We start from the raw sequence: 22,310 nt of genomic DNA, 5'->3' as shown, positions 1-22,310 counted from the left end.
AAACTGAAAAATCAAAAACCTAGAAAACTGAAAAATTGAAAAACTGAGATTCTATAAAACTCAGATTTGAAAAACTGAAAAATCGTAAAATTAAAAGGAACTATTGGAAAAACGAAAAATTGAAAAGCAAAATCTAAAACTCGGAACTCGAAAAATCCAAAAATTAAGAAATCGAAACATTTGAAAAATTCAAAAACAGGAAAAATTGAAAAATTAAAATATAAAAAAAATTAAAAATCGAAAAATCGAAATATTGAAAAATCCCAAAACCAAATATTCAAAAACTGAGAATCTAAAAAATTGAAAAAATAAAAAAAATTAAAAATCGAAAAATTGGAAACAGTCGAAAGTCAAGAAAACGGAAAATCAAATCTTCAATTTATCGAAAATTCGAATAATTGAGTATTTAGGAAAGTCAAAAATTTAAAAATTGTAAAATCGAAAAATTGAAGAGGAAAAAAATTGAAAAAAATGTAAAACTGAAAATAGGAAAACTGGAAATCGAGAAATTGAAAAATCGAAAAATTGAATAAAAAATATGTACCTAATCAGAAAATTCCCAAAACTGAAATTTCGAAACATTGAAAAATGAGTGAAAAACTGAAATATCCAAAAACTGAGAAATTAAAAAATTGAAGAATTGAGAAATCAAAAAAGTGAAGCCGAACAATCAAAAGCTTAAAAAATTGAGAAACTGAAAAATCAAAAACCTAGAAAACTGAAAAATTGAAAAACTGAGATTCTATAAAAGTCAGATTTGAAAAACTGAAAAATCGTAAGATTGAAAAGAAAAATTGGAAAAATGAAAAATTGAAAAGCAAAATCTAAAACTGGGAACTCGAAAAATCCAAAAATTAAGAAATCGAAACATTTGAAAAATTCAAAAACAGGAAAAATTGAAAAATTAAAATATAAAAAAATTGAAAAATCTAAAATATAAAAATCGAAAAATCGAAATATTGAAAAATTCCAAAACCAAATATCCAAAAACTGAGAATCTAAAAAATTGAAAAAATCAAAAAAATGAAAAATCGAAAAATTGAAGAATTGGAAACAGTCGAAAGTCAAGAAAACGGAAAATCAAATCTTCAATTTATTGAAAATTCGAATAATTGAGTATTTAGAAAAGTCAAAAATTTAAAAATTGTAAAATCGAAAAATTGAAGAGGAAAAAAATTGAAAAAAATGTAAAACTGAAAATAGGAAAATTGGAAATCGAGAAATTGAAAAATCGAAAAATTGAATAAAAAATATGTACCTAATCAGAAAATTCCCAAAACTGAAATTTCGAAAAATTGAAAAATTGAGAAATCAAAAAAGTGAAGCCGAAAAATCAAAAGCTTAAAAAATTGAGAAACTGAAAAATCAAAAACCTAGAAAACTGAAAAATTGAAAAACTGAGATTTTATAAAAGTCAGATTTGAAAAACTGAAAAAATCGTAAAATTGAAAAATCGAAAAATTGAGAGTTTATAAAAGTCAAAAATTGAAAAATCGAAATATTTAAACATCGTAAAATCGAAGAAGAGAAAAACTGAAAAAAGGTAGAACTGAAAAATCCCAAAAGTAAGATTTCGAAAAATTGAGAATTCGAAAGTTGAAAAAGCAAGAAATCGAAAAACCTACTCAGGTAAACCAGCTGTCAAGACCTGTAAACCTGTAAATGTAAACTTTGTCATTCGGGAACGTTATGTATTAAATCGTTACGATGTTCAAATACTTTTTTATAGAAATCGACTTCGCAGAATCTTTAGTGACACTTCTACGACAGTAAAACATTTTGCTCTTATTTTTACATTGAAAGCCTTTTAAGCTTGTTGCTTTATTGCTAAAAAATTAAATTAAAAAATAATTAAAAATTCATGCAAAGTAGATCCTAGCGCTTCCAAAAGATAAAAATAACTACACTTTTCCACAAAGAATTATTTCTTAATTAAAGAAAAAATAGTTGCATGTCAATAATTAATACATATACCTACCAAAATGTTCACTTATTCGTTGTAAAATCCGACCAAGCGGTTAGGTTGTGTATCAGATCACGGAACATGATAGAGTCGACATTGGCCTGAGTGCGTTGTGCGTTCTGGTCTGTAGATCAAACAAGTTCTCCGGCCACGGTATACCAAAGTGTCGGTGCAAGTTTGGATCAAAGATTTCTTTAACAATTTTTTTCGAATTCTTCAGAGCCTTTCTTAATAACGCACCATCGAGCTTTTCCGTCACTCTTGGATCACCCGATATAAATATTTAGAAATCGCTTAGGAAAAACATTAAATAGTGAGCCATACAGGGTGACCTTAGGACCAATAAATCTCGTATCAAAGAAGTCAGCGAAAAGTGGTCATTCCAAAGTTTACGCTCACAATTAGTGTACGCCCTATGCTTAGCACTATTAGTTGCGCCCAATGTAGGTAACCAAGTATACACGCAATTTAAGTCCCACGAGTTCCAAAGTTCCTACGTTTAGGAATATGTTTGTAATGGGGTGCAGGGCGCAGAAAGTGTCATTCAAACCGATCTATAAACCTTCAAAAAATAAACGTGATTCCAAACGACTGACGGATAGATTTCGGCAAATTTAATGATCGCGGTGGCTATGGACCGCCATTATATTTTATTAATACACTATTCAGGCTCTGTTATCTTCAACAATACTTTTAAATTGTTCATACAGCTATAATTATTAAAAAATAAATAACTGATTTACCTTTTCAGCAGAAAACCACATAAACCGCACTAAACACTCGCCGAAATGCACTCCCCTTATAGTCACTACCACTCGCCAATTCTTCGAATAAAATTGAGGAAAAGTAGGTCAATCGACACATTTTACAAAACAGGAAGCATAAGTTTATCATTGCACGTTGTTTTCTCGCAAAGAATTCAAAAAATTGAAAATAATTCACAATCTTCAATGCCCATTCGAAAGTTTCGCGAACAACGAACAAACTAATGTCACTTACTGCCAACGCAACAAACGTGAAAAATGAAAGTCACCAAATGAGTAACACACCGTTCTTTTAATCTTGTTTTTAATTTAATAGTTAATCTTTGATAATTGCCAGAACACCCAAAAGCTGAATCCCAATGGGTTTAAAGACGCCTCTGACCTAACCGAAAACGAATTCATAATAAAGTTGGTTTGCTTTTTTCGCTTTACGTTGGTAGCCATATCTGTCATTCGTCATTCGTATAATTGTCATTTGCAAGTGACAGAACTAAGTACAAAAGTAACAATGGACTTAACAAAACCTGAAAAAAGGAGGAAAACATTTGAACAAGAGAGGAAACTTCTAATTATCTACGACGACCGAATCTACGATGAGCCCCCACATTCCCCAATAAGCGAAGCCCTCAAGTTCAGGCAAATATCAGGTATGACGTTCACGTTTTTGCAGTTTTCACAATTTAATAATTCCGCAGTTCTCAAAAAGCACGAAAACAATACAGTATTGCTTCGTGTACCAGAAGAAAAACTCACCGACTGGGTCCTAAAGCTAGTTTTCTCAACAACCAAACACGGAGGTAAAGTCGTTGCCGCTTGTATAGAAAAAAGTGTGGATGATGTTGTATTTAATCTAAAACTGGCGGGTTTTGTTAATGTGGAAGTGAAGACAACAAGCTCGGGCACAAATGTGTTTGGTTTTAAACCAACATATGAGATTGGAATTTGCACTGGACTACGGAAACGCAAACATAGAGACTTGATAAATCTTGCGAACCAAGAGTTTGATCAAGTATCTGATCCAGATGATTTGCTTGATGAGAAAGATTTTAAGAAGCCTGAATCAGCGGCACTGCGTAGGTGTTTGACTTTGACACTGTGTAGTGGTTAGGTTGTAAATTTTTTTTTAGAGTGTGGCACCACTGAAAAGCGTAAAGGTTGGAAGAGGTACGTTTATGGGCCTGCTGAAGAGGTGACAAAGGAAGTGCAGAAATTACCCCTTGGGATGAGGTCATCATGTGGAAATGTTAGGGCGGAAAGGGAGTATTGGGCGTGGCCGGCTTGGCGCGACGAACCTCCCCCGGCTCACATGGGTAATACTTGACGTGAGATTTTTTGGGGCAAAGCCAACTTTACGCCAAGATGGCTCTCGCCAAAGTGTCCCTGGGCCAAGTTTACCCGGCACTCCCTGCGCCAAGTTAGACCGTGTGAGGGTATTTGGAGTGTGATAGAGGGGTGTTTTTTTAATTTTTTATTTGTAGTGTTTTCTGGGGGATGCATTTCGGTGCGCTGGTTGTCCTCACAGGGGGTTGCCAGGTTATAAGCCTGGCAAAAATATTCCGTTGGTTGGTTTTCAACTAAAGGCAGATATTTAGATAAGTTGGATACTGGTTTACTTTGTGTATTTTGTTTATTAAATTTGTAATCATGTGGAGTTGGTGTTTTTGTAAAAAAAATTTTGTTGGCAATTCTGAATTGTGCGACAATGTGAGTTCACACTGTCAACTTTGACAGATGGATCATAACCAATGAAAAGCTGTCCAAAACTTGAATTGTTACCAACTTGACAAAAAAATCACATTAATAGTCACAGGGTAGAGTCAAAATTTTGCTTATTCTTGAGAAATCCGGTTATAATATGTTTTGGCAACAGCAGAAATAAAAGTACACCCATGAAGGCAATATTTAATTGATTCACATCTCCATTAATATGTATAAATATTCTATCCATAATAAAAGCATCAAATAAATTAATTAATGTAAAATATCACGAGAAACATAAGACCAGTTGAGGATCTTCACTTTCCACCACACATAGAAGGTTTATTCACAGAAGTCTTTGGTTCGAGGTCTTCCTAATTTAAGTTCAACGAGAGCGTCGAGTTTGTTCAGACCCACACCGTTGCCTTGCTCGTAGTATGGAAGGTTCTTGCAGGTTCTATACCATGTGGACAGGTTGGGATACTTCTCTGTTGATATGGGCGTGATGATGGTGGCTGTACTGACTGTTGCGACGCAACACAAGTCAGCCACCGTCAGACTTGGACCGGTTAAGTAGTTCTTGTCTTGTAGAAACTTATCTAAAAATTTGTAGGATTCTGTAATTGCACTTATATGTTTCGTCGATATTTCTTTCTCGTTTTCCACGACTATGGAATTCTGGAATGACAAAAAATACTTTAGAGCTCACATTATAGTTGTGTATTTTTTTCATTGTGATAAATTTATCTCAACCCGAGCATCATTCACCGGTTCAAATTTAAACCTCGAATTCCTGCGAGTAATTTACCACTTTTTGCTCGTCAAATTTGGACCCGAGTCAATTTCTTGTCGCACTTCGGACATGCCTCACCAAAATAACCGCACAAAATTACATAAAATATTCCGCCTAAATTTAAGTCGCGCTGAATAATTCACGTCCCGTTCGAACCGATTAATTTCCGCCCGCGCCCATACATATTTAAATCCTGGATAAACGGGAACTCGCTCCCGCTCTTGACCTTGCCGTTGTTTAATTTCGATTTTACTACAAAGCCATCGCTTATTCCTGCTTCCCATTTCCACTTCCACATGCCGTAAATTGCAAAACAAAACAAAACTCTTACTTTCCGCGTGGGCGGCGCCGGAGGCGGCCTAGCGTGCGAACAATGGCGCTCACGTGACTAATGTGCAGGAGTGACGTCAGCAATTATGCACGAGGCAGTACTTACGATAATGTTATTGACTCTAGGAAACAAGACGCCTGAATCGAAGTGGAGGAATTGATCGACGACGGCCCTGGCTTTCGCCTCCTTGGGGTAGAGCTCGTCGCGCCCGGTCTGGCTGCTGAGGTAGGTCACGATGGGGTGGCTACCCCAGAGGGTGAAGTCGCCGTCGGAGAGGGTGGGCACGGTGTGGTGGGGGTTTATCTGGACAGAAAAAGTCAGTTAAACTGCCACCTATAAGTTTTCAAAGGTTAATATAACTGAAACTTGTGCGAATTTAAACATTTAAATTTACCACTTCCCGTGTTTTGGTTTGACTCATGGCGGAAACAATACGACTCCAAATAAACATCGCTACATAATATGAAACTGCTGACTATTTTTAGAATTTAATTAATAAAAAGATCAACCCGTTTCATCAAAGTGGCATCTTCGCGGACAGATAAATGAAAAAACAAACACATTCGTCGATAAAATTTTATATCTAGGTATTATGTTGTGAAAATGTAACGCGTTTTAATGTAATTTGTAGATGGTTTTCTGGAAAGAATGAATAAACAAATTTTACTTAATATTCTATAGCTCATCTTGATGTACAATCGCACGCAAATGTTTTGAACCTATGGGTGGATCATTTTTGCCGGTCGTCACCCAAGGAGGCGGTCCAAATCGTCCAAGGGCAGAATTTGTAGGTAGGCTCAAACTACAACGAAATTTACGTGTTGACCAAATTCTTACCCTGAATTAGTTTTAATTTTATAAATACTTACTCTGAATTAGTTTTAATTTTATAAATACCCTATCTAAAATGTTCAGAATATGATGAGTCTATACTTTTTGATTTACCATTCCATTAATATTTTTTGGATTTGTTTATACATACAGGGTGAGTAAAAAAAAATAATGACTGAGTCAATTTATTTTATTGAAGAAATCAAGAATTGCAAAACTGAATACATAGAAATCTTATCAATTAGTTGGCCTGCTCTAGTAACATCGAGAATATGCTCAAAATCACACTAATATTAGGTCTAATTGTGCCGACCATAGTTATAAAATTCACATTAAAGTAAGTCACGGACATTTTTTGAAGTGGACTACATTTGAAAAAGCAAAAAAAATGTTCAGTTTAACTTCCTAATTTTGGTTTAAAGTTTATCAATCATATTTGACGCTTTATTTTATCCGTTCCATTTGCTATCCTTTACTGCGGTCTCTCTTGGATCGAGGTGTAACACCGGACCGAACGTTCTTCGACCGATAGGATAATTTATTACTTCCGACATCTTTTCGGTGACAAATTTAATCTTTGCACACTTCAGCGTAGTTAGTGAACTCGTTGTGACCACTGAAATATACAAAGAGTAAATTTTGAAATGGAACGAAAGTCGAAGAATACTTTCAAAGCCACGATCAAAATGTATTTGCTTATCTTCGCCAAAAAATGCATGACGTCATCGTAAATTTTGATATGATGAGTCTATACCTGTGATTTATCATTGCAGTAATATTTTTTAGATTTACTTATACAGCCTGTCTCAAAAAAAGGTCACTTCGATTTTCGATTTTTCGTTTTTTCGACCAACAGTTTCATCGAATTAGATTTTTCAGTTTAAATTTTTCTATCAACTTTTCGATTTTATTACTTTCTAATTTTCTGATTTTTCAAATTTGCGGTATTTTGATTTTTCGAGTTTTCAGTTTTTTCGTTTTTCGATTTTTTAATTTTTCGTTTTTTTGGTTTTTCGATGTTTCGATTTTTTAAGTTGCCATTCTTTCAATTTTCGATTTTTCGTCTTTCCATTTTTAGATTTTTTGATTTTTCTGTTCGTCAGTTTTTAGACTTTGCAATTTTTTTGCATTTTTCGATTATATTTTACTTTCCGATTTTTTCGATTTTTCAATTCTCGATTTTACGTTTTTAATTCTTCGATTTCCGATTTTTCAATTTTCCGGTTTTTTAATTATTCTATTCTCGATTTTTCAATTTTCCATTAATCACAAAATTTTTCGATTTTTCGGTTGTTTTATTTTTCGACCTTCGATTTTTCAACTTTCAATTATTCGATTTTCCATTTTCTGATTTTACGATTTCTCGATTTTGGTTTTTCCGTTTTTGTGGTTTTTCGATTTTTCTGTTTGTTTCAGTTTTTATGGTTCTGCAATTTGCAGCTTTTAGATTTCAATTTTGTTACTTTCCGATTTTCCACTTTTCGATTTTTTGATTTTTTTTCGATTGTCGTTTTTTCGATTTTCATTTCTTCGATTTTTTGATTTTTCAATTTTTAGGCCTTGCAATTTTTTTACTTTTCGCTTTTTCGAGTATTTGTTTCATCGAATTTTCGATTTTCGATTTTTCGACTTTCCATGTTTAGATATTTTTCGATTTTTTTTTTATTTTTCGATTGTTCTGTTCGTCAGTTTTGACACTGCAATTTTTACTTTTCCACTTTTTTATTATTTTAGTGTCGGATTATTCGATTTTTGAATTTACGTTTTTTTTTTCATTTTTCGATTTCCGATTTCCGATTTTTTAATTTTTCGATTTTTCGGTTTTTTAATTTGTCGATTATCGATGTTCCGATTTTCGATTTTCCAATCTTCGATTTTTCAAATTCCAGTTTTCGATTTTCCACTTTTTGATTCAGTTTTTAGGCTTTTTCCTATTTTTCGATTTTTGATTTTTCCATTTTTCGGTTTTTTGATTTTTCAATTCTCGGTTTTTCAATATTGCAAATTTTCGATTTTTCAGATTTGTGAATTTTCAGTTTTTCGATCGACCTACGTATTAGATTCATTGAATTTTCGATTTTCGGTTTTTCCATTTTTAGATTTTTGATTTTCCAGTTTTGTATTTTCAGATTTTCTGTTTTTCGCATATCTGATTTATCAAATTTTCGATTTTTCGGCTTTTCGATTTTTCGATATTTGATTTTCGAATTTTCGATTGTTCAGTTTTCCATTTTTCAGCTTTTAGACTTCAATTTTTTTACTTTTCGATTTTCCAAATTTTCGAGTTTCAATTTTCAGATTTCTGATTTTTCGATTTTCTTTTTAAATCTTTGAATTTTTCGGTTCTGATTTTTCGAATTTTTGATTTTTAATTTTTCCATTCTTCGGTTTTTAGACTTCAATTTTCTTTCTTTTAAATTTTTCGATATTCTATTTTCCGCTTTTCAGAATTTTCGATTTTCAGTTTTCAGACTTTCGATGATTAGAATTTTGGATTTTTCAGTTTTATGATTTTTCGATTTTTAGAAAATTTGAGTAGTCGAATTTTCGATTTTTCAATTCATCGATTTTTCTATGTTCAATTTTTCAATTTAAATTTTGCGATTTTCAATTTGTCCATTGTCGATTTTTAGAATTTTCGGTTTTTCAATTTTTTCATTCTCAACTGTTAGATTTCAATTTTGTTACTTTCCGATTTTTTGGTTTTCGATTTTCCAAGTTTCAGAATTTCCAAGTTTCTTTATTCAGATTTTCGATTTTCCACTTTTTCGGTTTTAGATTTTTCGAATTTTTGTTTTTCCAATTTTTTGCTTTTTCGATTTTTCTGTTCGTTTCAGTTTGCAATTTTTTTTACTTTATATATTTTGATTATTTTAATTTCCGATTTTTTTTATTTTTGTTTTTGATTTTTTTAATTTTCAATATTACAAATTTTTGACTTCGATTTTTTGGTTTTCCCGTTTTTCAATTTTCGATTTTTCGATTTTTGAGGTTTGTGAATTTCCACTTTTCGATCGACCTAGGTATTTGATTCATTGAATTTTCGATTTTTTGATTAGCCATTTTTTGATTTTCGATTTTTACGATTTGTATTTTTCGATTTTCTGTTTTTTGCATTAGTGAATTTCAGTTTTTCCGATTTTTGATTTTGCGCATATTTGATTAATCAAATTTTCGAAAAAGTTACCATGCTTACAAAAACTTCAAAACATCTACAATATTTCAAAGTATTCAGTTTTGCTATTCTTGATTTCTTCAATAAAATAAATTGACTCAGTCATTAACGTTTTTGAGACACCCTGTATAAACAAATCTAAAAAATATTAATGCAGTGATAAATCACAAGTATAAACCTCATCATATTTTATACATTTAAGATAGGATTTCAAAAATTTTTTAGAGGGGATAAGCAAATATATTTTAATTAAAAATGTATCATGTTTATCATGATTTTAAAACATTTGCAAGATTTCAAAGTATTCGATTTTTGCAAATTCAAAATTAAATTGCAAAATATTGTTTTATAATTTTGATTTTTTTTCCAAAAATCTGGACGTTTCGGATAAAAACTCAACACGGAGTCATAAACTACATGTGTAGGACTATGTTACTGTATACAATTTAAAACCCATTTACTATGCATAAATTTGAAGTGACGTCATCACATTATTGGTGGGGATGATTAGACAAATTTAATAATTTTGCGACATTTATGAAAAACATATCAGTTAACAAAAATGGCACGTTTTTATTATTATGCCAGTTACATGTGACTCAACGACAATATCGTTTTTTTTTAAGAGTATTTTATTTGAAAAAGTGATGAAATTTTTTATACGGAACAATTGGTCGAAAGATGTTAGAAAGCAAAATAATTCATGTCCGGACCATCGTTACTCACGAACGAAAGTGACCATTATTTTATGGGAACAACTACCTGCTAAATCTTCTCGGACAAATTCCAGAGAACTAGTGTGAGCCATAAATATTTCTTACCAAATGTATATATAACTACTGTCCGTCCCGTTATTGTCAATAAAATTTTATAGGGTAAAATGTGAATTTCGTTGTAGTTTGAGCCTACCTACAAATTCTGCCTTTGAAGGATTTGGACCGCCTTCTTCGGTGAGGGCAGGCAAAAACGATCCGCCCATAGGCTCAAAACATTTGCGTGCGATTGTACGTCCAGGATCCATATTAGGCCCGGTGTTGTTTTTAATTTGCATCAATGACTGATTCTTTATATAAAAAAGCAGTCTGCTAAAATTAAAAAAAACTTTGTTTGAACAATGTCATTGAATATCAAAACAAAAAATTGTTGAGTTCTTTTAAACAAGTCGTTACGTTGTCGGAATAAAGTTTTATTAAAAAACGGATAAACAACCCGGAGGTAATTCCACATTTCCCGACATTTTACCTCACAGTTTAATTCCACTTTCTGACAGTAGATAATAAGTCAACCCTCACTAAAACAACCACAATACTTGAACTTTCCAAAGTAATAATCTAGACCAAGCTTACGTATTCAAACCCAAGGGAAATTATTCCGCTATAGAGGATACTTACGTTGATAAAACAGAATTAAGCGGAAACATATACAACTACATACACCTGTTTTACTAGGCTAAATTAAATCGTGTTATAACATCCATTATGTTTGTTTAATTCCACCTGAAGTGTTAAAATTATATTCTACTCAAGCTAAAAAACCACCAGTCGCCCACGACCCAGACGCAGAAACAACGAACTCAAGCAGCGGCCAACTGGAGCGTGACAAGGAAGAGCTCTCAGTCCCCCATTATTCACGCTTTTTTGCAGCCGATCGCCACGTCAGAACATCCAATCCTTCGCCAACAACCAGCCATTCCCACGTTCTTCAGCTCTGCTTAGCAACCACTCTCATCAGTCATCTCGTGCGCCGCAACTGACACTGCTGCGTTTTTTCGCTCCACGTCAATCACTCCAAATCCTGCGATTTCGCGAAACTCACGCGTGATGGATCATGATATTGCGTTTTTTTGGAGAAAGATTGAGACCGATGGGAGCGTTGAGTTAATTTTTGAGTGGAACTGGAGGATGGAATGCGAATGTGACTGTTGCTTCCCACTCGTTATTTTGCGCCAGACAGGGGTTAAGAGATGCATAGATCCATACTCGTTAATAATGAAATTGATCGTCTGACATTTTTTCACATTTTGGATTTCATTGTATTATGTCTGACAGGTGATGAAGTCGCCACAACATAATCAATTGGATTAATATATTATACGTTGAATTTTTATGTGTGGACACTGACTGTATACAGACATGTGAAGTGCACGTGATCACTCCATCTGTTCGCTAAATGGATTATGGTTTTGTAGGTATTTCACTACATTGAACAACAATTCGACGTTTACGCACTAGTTAAAGAATTAAAATAAAGACCTGAAATTTATTTTTCATCCGAAATTACAGCAAAATGTATTCACTGTTTAAATAAAAAATTCATAGAAATATATTTTGACAGAACTTCCCTCGCCCCTAAAGTACAGTTCAACAAATCCTGCTTCTTTGAAAAAATATAAAATTTGATTTTTCGAAATTTTACTTTTTTTGATAACCTATTAAATTTCATCTTCTTAAAAAAAACAGTTGGGACCCCTGAGAAGGTTTCACATGCTTAAAAACAGCTGGGACTTCCGAGAAGGCTTTACATTCTTAGAAAAAAGCAGTTGGGACCTCCAAGGTTTTACATTCTTAAAAAAAAACAGTTGGATTCCCCAAGAAAATTTCACCATCTAAACAAAAAGACAGTTGGGGACCCCGAGAAGGTTTCACATTAAAAAAAACAGTTGGGGCGCTTGAAAAGGTTTCATTTTCTTAAAAAAAATAAAGCTAGGGCCCCCGAGAAGGTTTTACATTCTTGAAAAAAACAAGTTGGCGCCCCTGAGAAGATTTCACATTTTTAAACAAAAAAAAAAAACAGTTGGGACCCCTGGGAAGGTTTCTTAAAAAAAAAGCGGTTGGGACACCTGAGAAGGGTTCACATTTTTAAAAAGAAAAGACACCTGGGATCCCCCAGAATGTTTTACGTCCTTAAAAAAAGGCAATTGAAACACCTGGGAAAGTTTCATTAAAAAAAAAAGCAGTTGGAACCCCTGATGAGGTTTCACATTAAAAAAAAGACACCTGGGACCCTCGAGAAGGTTTTACATTAATAAAAAAAAACAAGTTGGGGTCCCTGAGAAAATTTCACATTTTTAAACAAAAAAAAAACAGTTGGGGCCCGAGAGATGCTTTAATCTTCTTAAAAAAAAGTTGGGACCTCTGAGGTTTCATTAAAAAAAAGCAGCTGGAACACCCGGGAAGATTTTGTCTTCTTAAAAAAAATCACTTGGAACCCCTGAGAAGATTTCATCTTCTTAAAAAAAAGCAGTTGGGACCCCTGAGGTAGGTTTCACATTAAAAAAAAGACACCTAGGACCCCCCAGAATGTTTTACGTCCTTAAAAAAAGGCAATTGAAACACCTGGGAAAGTTTCATTAAAAAAAAGCAGTTGGAACCCCTGAGAAGGTTTCACATTAAAAAAAAGACACCTGGGACCCTCGAGAAGGTTTTACATTAATAAAAAAAACAAGTTGGGCCCCCGAGTAGATTTCACATTAAAAAAAAAAGTTCGGGTCCGACAGATGCTTTAATCTTATTAAAAAAAAGCAGTTGGGACCCCTGAGAAGGTTTCAAAAAGAAACAGTTGGAACAACCGAGAAGATTTTGTCTTCTTAAAAAAAAAGCACTTGGAACCCCTGAGAAGGTTTCATCTTCTTAAAAAAAGCAATTGGGACCCCTGAGAAGGTTTCATTTTCTTAAAAAAAAACACACAGTTAGGGTCCCTGAGAAAGTTTCACATTTTAAAAAAAAAAAGACAGCTGGGACCCCCGACAAGATTTTTATATTCTTTAAAATAAAGTTGGGGCCCCTGAGAAGATTTCACATTTTTAAACAAAAAGACAGTTGGGACCCCCGAAAAGGTTTTACACTAATAAAAAAGGTAGTTGGAACACCTGAGAAGGTTTCATTAAAAAAAAAGCAGTTGAGACCCCTGAGAAGGTTTCATCTTCTTAAAAAAAGCAGTTGGGACCCCTGAGAAGGTTTCACATTAAAAATAAGACACCTGGGATCCTCGAGAAGGTTTTACATTCATAAAAAAAGGCAGTTGGAACCCCTGAGAAAGTTTCGTCTTCTTAAGAAAAAGCAATTTTGACCCCTGAGAAGGTTTCACATTCTTAAAAAAAGACACCTGAGACCCCCGAGGAGGTTTTAGGTTCTTAAAAAAAAAGGCAATTGAAACACCAGGGAAGGTTTCATTAAAAAAACAGTTGCGGCCACTGAGATTTCACATTTTTACATTTTTAAATAAAAGACAGCTGGGACCCCCGAGAAGAATTTACATTCTTAAAAAAAGCAATTGGGATCCCTGAGAAGGTTTCATTTTCTTAAAAAAGAAAAAACACAGTTAGGGTCCCTGAGAAAGTTTCACATTCTTAAAAAAAAGACAGTTGGGACCCCCGAAAAGGTTTTACACTATAAAAAAAGGTAGTTGGAACACCTGAGAAGGTTTCATCTTCTTAAAAAAAGCAGTTGGGACCCCTGAGAAGGTTTCACATTAAAAATAAGACACCTGGGATCCTAGAGAAGGTTTTACATTCATAAAAACGGCAGTTGGAACCTATGAGAAAGTTTCGTTTTCTTAAAAAAAAGCAATTTTGACCCCTGAGAAGGTTTCAAATTCTTAAAAAAAGACACCTGAGACCCCCGAGAAGGTTTTAGGTTCTTAAAAAAAAGGCAATTGAAACACCAGGGAAGGTTTCATTAAAAAAAACAGTTGCGGTCCCTGAGAAGATTTCACATTTTTACATTTTTAAATAAAAAAGACAGCTGGGACCCCCGAGAAGATTTTATATTCTTTAACAAAAAGTTGGGGCTCCTGAGAAGATTTGAGATTTTTAAACAAAAAAATAGTTGGCGCTCCCAAGAAGGTTTTATATTCTCAAAAAAAGACACTATGGACCCCCGAGAAGGTTTCACTTTCTAAAAAAAAAAAAACAACTGGAACCCCCGAGAAGATTTTACATTCTAAAAAAAAAAAACAGTTGACGCCCCTGAGACGATTACACATTTTGAAACAAAAAAACTGTTGGGGTCCCCGAAAAGGTTTTACATTCTTAAAAAAGGCAGTTGGGATCCCTGAAAAGGTTTCTTAAAAAAAAACAGCAGTTGGGACACCCGAGAAGGTTTCGTTTTCTTAAAAAAAAAAGCAATTGGGACACCTGAGAAGGTTTCACATTTTTAAAAAGAAAAGACACCTGGAACCCCCGAGCAGACTTTACATTCTTAAAAAAAGCAATTGGGACTCCTGAGAAGGTTTCATTTTCTTAAAAAAAAACACAGTTACGGTCCCTGAGAAAGTTTCACATTCTTAAAAAAAAGACAGCTGGGATCTCCGAGAAGATATTATATTCTTTAAAATAAAGTTGGGGCCCCTGAGAAGATTTCACATTTTTAAACAAAAAGACAGTTGGGACCCCCGAAAAGGTGTTACACTAATAAAAAAAGGTAGTTGGAACACCTGAGAAGGTTTCATTAAAAAAAAAGCAGTTGAGACCCCTGAGAAGGTTTCATCTTCTTAAAAAAAGCAATTGGGACCCCTGAGAAGGTTTCATATTAAAAATAAGACACCTGGGATCCTAGAGAAGGTTTTACATTCATAAAAAAGGCAGTTAGAACCCCTGAGAAAGTTTCGTCTTCTTAAAAAAAAGCAATTTTGACCCCTGAGAAGATTTCACATTCTTAAAAAAAGACACCTGAGACCCCCGAGAAGGTTTTAGGTTCTTAAAAAAAGGCAATTGAAACACCAGGGAAGGTTTCATTAAAAAAAAGCAGTTGGAACCGTTGAGAAGGTTTCATTAAAAAAAAAGCAGTTGGGACACCCGAGGTTTCGTCTTCTTAACAAAAAGGCATTTGAGACCCCTGAGAAGGTTTCATCTTCTTAAAAAAAGCAGTTGGGATCCCTGAGAAGGGTTCACATTAAAAATAAGACACCTGGGACCCTACAGAAGGTTTTACATTCATAGAAAAAGGCAGTTGGAACCCCAGAGAAAGTTTCGTCTTCTTAAAAAAAAGCAATTTTGACCCCTGAGAAGGTTTTACATTCTTAAAAAAAGACACCTGAGACCCCCGAGAAGGTTTTAGGTTCTTAAAAAAAGGCAATTGAAACACCAGGGAAGGTTTCATTAAAAAAAAGCAGTTGCGGCCCCTGAGAAGATTTCACATTTTTAAACAAAAAGATAGTTGGCGCCCCTGAGAAGGTTTTACATTCTTAAAAGACACTTGGGCCCCTGAGAAGGTTTTACGTTCTTAAAAAACAGGCAATTGAAACACTAGCGAAGGTTTCATTAAAAAAAAAAGCAGTTGGGACCCCTGAGAAGGTTTCACATTCTTAAAAAAGACACCTTGGACCCCCGAGAAGGTTTCACGTTCTTAAAAAAAAAACACCTGGGACCCCCGAGATTTTACATTTTTAAACAAAAAGACAGTTGGGGTCCCCGAGAAAGTTTTCTTAAAAAAGGCAGTTGGGACCCCTGAGGTTTCTGTAAAAAAAAAAACAGCAGTTGGGACACCCGAGAAGGTTTCGTCTTCTTAAAAAAAAAGCAGTTGGGACCCCTGAGACGGTTTCTTAAAAAAAAAAGCAGTTGGGACACCTGAGAAGGGTTCACATTTTTAAAAAGAAAAGACACTTGGAACCCCCGAGAAGATTTTACATTCTTAAAAAAAGGCAGTTGGGACCCTTGAGAAGGTTTCATTTTCTTAAAAGAAAGCAGTTGGGACATCCGAGAAGGTTTCACGTTCTTAAAAAAAATTGGTAGGTGGTTATTTCAACAGAACTTCCCTCGCCCCTAAAATGCAGCCAAATAAATCCCGCTTCTCTGAAAAATTTTCATTTTTTTTGCAATTTTTGTTTTCTGATAACTTCTATAAAGTAAAAACCAGTGGTGCCAATAACGTTACCGCAGCTTATTTAATTGAATTTTTCAATTTTTCAACTTTTCAACTTTTCATTTCAATTTCTAGATTTTGCAATTTTTCGATTCAAGTTTCTCGATTCAATTTTCAATTTTTCCATTCGCAATTATTCGTTTCAGTTTTTTATTTTCTTTATTTTTACAATTTTTCAATTTTTCAAAGTTCCGATTTTATAATTTTTTGTTTTTTAAATTTCACTTTTTTTCAAATTTCGTTTCGACAGTTTTTCAATTTGCAATTTTTCAACTTTTCGTTTTTTTCCTTTAATTTTCTCTTTTCATTTTTGAATTTTCCAGTTTTCCAATTTTCCAGCTTTTGGACGTCTCAATTTCTAGATTTTGCAGTTTTTCGATTTGAAATTTCACAAGTTTCATATGGTCATTTCTTGTAAAGAAACGAGGATTTTGCAACCAAACTCCGCCCTTCAGCCTACGATGAATAAAGCATTCAGCACAATTGAGAAGGGGTGGGTGGGCGGGGCTTATGTTTGGTCCATTTTCTCTTAATATACGAAGTCTTCTTTTCCCAACAAGAAATTGACAATATGGTTAACTGTCCTGTTGTTGAAAGAACACCCTATATATTAAAAAAAAAACACAAAAATTAAGTAAACGATCTTAATTGTGATGAACTTTTTATTCGTTGTTATACTGATTACATATATACTTATTTTATCATTATTATGTGTATAAAGATGTGCGTTTTCTCACATTCTCGAGAAAATGGATAACTGACTCGTTTTTAATTTGACCAATAAAAAATTTGACAACAATCGGTCCAGCAGTTTCGGAGATTACGTGTCTAATAAAAGTGGATACAGACAGACAGACAGACCAACCGACGGAAACGGGAGACTACTTTTTTCGTACTGAAGGGGTCATGAAATGTCGAGAAAACATAAAAGTGGCAATTCGTCCGATGGACTTGATTACTATACTTCCTTAGCTTACGCTCGGGAAGTAAAGACACTTGGGACCCCTGAGAAAGTTTTACATTCTCTAAAAAAAGACAGTTGGAGCCCTCGAGAAGGTTAAAAAAACTTTGTGAAAATTATTTCGACAAAAATTTCTTTAATGATGTTCGTTTTGTGATAACCTCTATAAAGTAAAAGTTCAATTGTAAAATATAGTCTTAAAATTTTGATTTTTTTCACAAAAATCTGGACGCCAAGGGTAAAAATTCAACACGGATTCATAAATCACACATGTAGGAGCATATTATTTTATAAAACTTAAAGGAACTAATAACAAAAAATTGGAACCATCACGAAAGAACCACGCTAAATCGCCACTTCGTTACATTTTCAGAACAATAACACAATAACTGTTCACGCGTCCACGTTACGCCAGCACATGAAAAACTCTCAATTCCATAAACGATTCGCTCTCTTTGACCTCTGCCTCTCCCCCAAGCCCAGAACGGCTAAAAACCCCTTATTTCCGCGATTTTCCCCACTTACCGATCCCTCGGACCTTTCCACTCACCTGCAGCAGGTCCGCGTCCTGCTCCTTCCCGTAGAGGCTGACCTGGTGGAGGTCGGCCTGCAGGTCCGCGGCGCCCAGCAGCAGCGCGACGGCCCTGCTCTGGGCGCACATCTCATTGTAGAAGATCTTGGGCGGCATTTTGGGTCGGCTTCAGTCCGACATCGGCGCCGGCCAGCGGCACAACTCCGGTGTGAACGCCCGTGCAACAATGGACTCGGCCTCGAGGCAGTGACATCACCAGCACATCGCGCTCGACGACTGATGCATCCGACTCGGAGAGGCGCGACGCGGACGTTCGCCGACGAAGACAAATCAATAACTGTCCTGTCCTGCACCAACTGTTGCTTTCGATCGGCGGAGTGCGGCGCAGGATCGGGTCGGGGGATTTCGCCGGCGGAGCGGAAGGAGGCCGGACGGGATGCTGCAGGAGCGCGGCTCACGCGGACTGCGGGAGAGGGTTATTCGCGAGGTGGTGAGCTAAGGAGGGATGGTGGCAGCCACCAATATATGGTAACGTTCGTGTGGTAAACATGGTGGGGGGGATAGTTGGCAGCCGTTGGTCGCAGAACATCTAGGGTGTTTGTAATATAAAGAACCATAGTCATTTTTAAAAAATGCAACATGTGTTGGATCCGAAAGTTCTATAGAGGCTTTTTTTGTTTAACAGATGTAACACACTGGATCCATATACCCACGTTGATGGACCACGATGAGTTCGTGTTCTGGGACAGCACGTCATCATGGTCCATGACTTGCTGGCCAAGTAATTATTTTTCCAAAATTGAGTGGGGTTTTGTGTCAATGTTAAATTTAAAATGTATTTTTAATTTTTTACTGTTGATTAATACGAATAAACACTTTTCGTCTTGATGTCTCGTTTATTTTATCCCATCGCCAACACTAAAATGGTTTTTGAGTCGTAGAATCTTGTATTGGTTTTAAAAACTGGCCTAAAGTTATGTAGACAGAACTTCTTTTGCAACTAAACAAACCCAGTTTCTTGGTTGAACTATAAAATTTGATTCTCCGATTTTATTTTATTTTTAATGATAGCTGCAAAAAAACGACGGAAAAAGGAATATCAAAGGTGGCTAAAAAATGCGACAAAAAAACTGACATAAGAGGGCCACAATAAAAAGCGATGAAAGAAATACGAAAATTGGCGTAAAGAAAAGCGGAAAAAACATGGTTAAGAATATCAACAAAAAATCAGTGAAAGACGACAAAAAAGGGACGTAATAACAGGCGACAAAAAAAGGCTAATAAAAGAAGGTCATAAAAAACTCAAAAAAAGACGACACAATGAAAATGAAAATAGACGACAAAGGAGACTACGAAAAAGCGACAAAAAAGAAGGGCACAAAAATCAACATAAACAATGCAATAAAAGAACAAAAAAAAAGTGACAAAAAAAGTGAACAGAAAATGCGACAAAGAAGTGATAAAAAAAATGCGTTTAAAAAGCATCAAGGAAAACGATTAAAAAAAAGCGACCTAAAAGACGACAATAAAAAAATAACAAAAAAGGCCCAAAAAATGCAACAAAAATGCGATGAAAGAAAGGTGAAAAAAAACACAATAAAAAGCGAAAAAAAGAAAGAGACTATAAAAAGAGCGACAAAAAAGTGCGACAAGAAGAAGGCAACAAAAGAAGTTTTAAAAAGGCGAAAAGAGACAAGAAAAGGTACAGGAAGAAGACCCAAAAAATGCAACAAAAAAAAAGACGAAATAAAGGCGTGAAAAACGTGCGACAAAAAAAGTCAAGGTGACAGACAAAAGGTAACGAAAGAATGACATAAAGAAAAGGCGGCAAAAAATGCTACAAAACATACGACAAAAGAAAGGTAAAAAAAGACAATAAAAGCGACCAAAAAAGCAATAAAAAATGGCAATAGGCAAAAAATAGGATACAAAAAATACGATTAAAAGACAATAAAAAACGAAAAAAAAAAAAAAAGACGATAAGAAGAGTGACAAAAAAGTGCGAAAAAAGAAGGTAACAAAAGAAAGGTGGAAACAGATGCGACGAAAAAACGATAAAAAGATGACAAAAAACGACCAAAGAAAGACGAAGAAGATGACAAAGAAAGTTTTTAACAAAGGTGAAAAAGAGACAAGAATAGGTACAGAAAAAAGGCCCAAAAAAGTGCAACAAAAAAAAAGGACAACATAAAGAAGATTCACAATGAAAGTAACAAATGAAAGGCGTGAAGAGGCGAAAAAAGCGAATAAAAAAATGACAAAAAGTACGAAAAAAGAACCAAAGGAAATTTAAAAGTGAGAAAAAGCAAACGACAATAAAACTAACGAAAAAAAACCGACAAGAACAAGTTACAAAAAAGGCACAAAAAAAAGTCGACAATAAAAAAAGGTGAGAAAAAAGCTACAAAAAGAAAACAACAACAAAGAATAATCACCAAGTTAGGCGACAAATGAAGCTTGAAGAAGCGAAAAAATAGACGACAAGGTCACAAAAAAAGCTACAATATAACAAAAAAAGACTACAAGATAAAAATGAAAATAGACAAATAGAAAAGAAAGCAACCAAAAAAGCGATTAAAAAATTGTGAAGAAAATGCGGCAAAACGAAGGCCACAAAACATAAAAGAAAAAAACAGCGAGCAAAAAAAAAAGAGCAAAACGCGAAAAAAACAATAAAAAATGCGTGCAAAAAACGACTAAACATAAAAGTGAAAAAAAAGTGAACACAAAAGGCAACAAGAAGGTGAAAAAAGTAACAAAAAAAATAGATAAAAAAACGCAAAGAAAACATTTAAAAAAAGTTACCAAAAAATAGAACGCAAGTTACGAAAAAACAACAAAAACTCAAAATAAAGACAGCAAAAAGACGACAAAAAGAACAACAAAAGAGGGCCACAAAAATGCATCAAAGATGAAAAAACAACAATAAGCAACCAAAAATTTATGAAAACCGACAAAAGGCAAAAAGACAAAAAAACGACAACAAAAAACGCGACAAATTAAGATGAAGAAAAGGGGTACAAAAAATTAAAAAAAAGCAAGAAAAAACAGGAAGGGAACGACGAAAAGATACAAAAAAGGCAACAAAGAAAACACGAAATAAAAGCGTGAAAACAATAAGCTAAAGAAGGTCGCAAAAAATGCGACAAAAGAAAGCAACAAAAAAAAAATTTAAAAAAAGGGGCCAAGACATAATGTCAAGACCCAAAAAAAGGTAATGATAAAAAGACATAAAAATGGCGACAAAAGAGACGACAAAAAATGTTAGAAAAAGAACATACACAATGAAAGCAACAAAAGAAAGGCATGAAGAGGCGAAAAAAGCAAACAAAAAATGAGAAAAAAAAACGAAAAAAGAACGTCATAGGAAATTTAAAAGTGGGAAAAAGCAAACGACAATAAAAGCAAAAAAAACGACAAGAAAAAGTTACAAAAAAGCGACAAAAAAGGTACCAAAAAAAAGACGAAAATAAAAAAGATGAAAAAAAAAAGGTGTAAACTAAACTACCACAAAAATAATGATCAAGACAAATGAAACTTGAAAAAGCGAAAAAATAGACGACAAGGTCACAAAAAAGTTACAATATAACAAAAAAAATGACAAAATAAAAGTGAAAATAGGCAAATAGAAAAGAAAGTAATCAAAAAAGCGATTAAAAAAATTGTGAAGAAAATGCGGCAAAACGAGGACCACAAAAGAGCAACATAAACAAAAGAAAAAAATAGCGAGCCAAAAAGAGCAAAACGCGAAAAAAAAACAATAAAAAAAAATGCGGGCAAAAAACGACTAAAGTGAAATAAAAAGCGACAAAAAAATAGGACAGAAGTTATGAAAAAACAACAATAAGCGACTAAAAAATTATGAAAACCGACAAAAGGCTAAAAGATAACAAAAAACGCGACAAAACAAGATGAAGAAAAGGGTTACAAGAAATTTCAAAAAAAGCGAGAAAAAACAGAAAGGGGGCAACGAAAAGATACAAAAAGACCAAAAAAGGCAACAAAGAAAACACGAAATAAAGGCGTGAAAACAATAAGCCAAAGAAGATCACAGAAAATGCGACAAAAGAAAGCAACAAAAAAATTTTAAAAAGGGGCCAAGAAATAATGTCAAGCCCCAAAAAAGGTAATTATAGAAAGACATAAAAATGCGGAAACAGAAAAAAAAACGACCAAAATGTTGAGAAAAAGAACGAAAAAAAAGCCGCAAAAAAAGTTAAAAAAAGGCAAGCAAAAACACGAAAAATGTAACGATCCATCAATCAATCGATTAATCAATCAGTCAATCAATAGACAAACAAAAAACAACAAAAAAAGACGAAAAAATGGCGGCAAATGAAGCATGAAAAAGAATAAACAATTCGCAACAAAACAACTACAAGAAATCGTAAAAAATGCCATA

The 22,310-nt window shown here is 34.1% G+C and overlaps 3 protein-coding genes across 3 annotated transcripts; 2 read left to right on the top strand and 1 right to left on the bottom strand.

Moving 5' to 3' along the window:
• The first annotated feature begins 3,139 nt into the window (after positions 1-3,139).
• On the top strand, positions 3,140-4,378 carry LOC135131540 (anamorsin homolog). Its single transcript, XM_064059336.1, has 4 exons — positions 3,140-3,374; positions 3,423-3,800; positions 3,855-4,151; positions 4,206-4,378. Exons 1-3 carry the CDS (start codon positions 3,236-3,238, stop codon positions 4,046-4,048), a joined length of 711 nt encoding a protein of 236 aa, XP_063915406.1. The 5' UTR covers positions 3,140-3,235; the 3' UTR covers positions 4,049-4,151; positions 4,206-4,378.
• Positions 4,379-4,617: 239 nt separating this feature from the next.
• Positions 4,618-18,069, bottom strand: LOC135131542 (glutathione S-transferase 1-like). The gene is made up of 3 exons (XM_064059339.1): positions 17,927-18,069; positions 5,655-5,852; positions 4,618-5,103 (listed from the first exon to the last, which is right to left on the bottom strand). Exons 1-3 carry the CDS (start codon positions 18,062-18,064, stop codon positions 4,768-4,770), a joined length of 672 nt encoding a protein of 223 aa, XP_063915409.1. The 5' UTR covers positions 18,065-18,069; the 3' UTR covers positions 4,618-4,767.
• On the top strand, positions 11,725-18,721 carry LOC135131298 (uncharacterized). Its single transcript, XM_064058966.1, has 3 exons — positions 11,725-11,739; positions 17,750-18,436; positions 18,594-18,721. Exons 1-3 carry the CDS (start codon positions 11,725-11,727, stop codon positions 18,597-18,599), a joined length of 708 nt encoding a protein of 235 aa, XP_063915036.1. The 3' UTR covers positions 18,600-18,721.
• Positions 18,722-22,310: the final 3,589 nt, after the last annotated feature.

This window comes from Zophobas morio, unplaced genomic scaffold, assembly GCF_036711695.1.
Source record: "Zophobas morio isolate AGI-343-1 ecotype UQ-CSIRO unplaced genomic scaffold, CSIRO_AGI_Zmor_V1 ptg000020l, whole genome shotgun sequence".
Taxonomy (NCBI): Eukaryota; Metazoa; Arthropoda; class Insecta; order Coleoptera; family Tenebrionidae; genus Zophobas; species Zophobas morio.
This window is presented reverse-complemented; position numbering and strand designations above follow the sequence as displayed.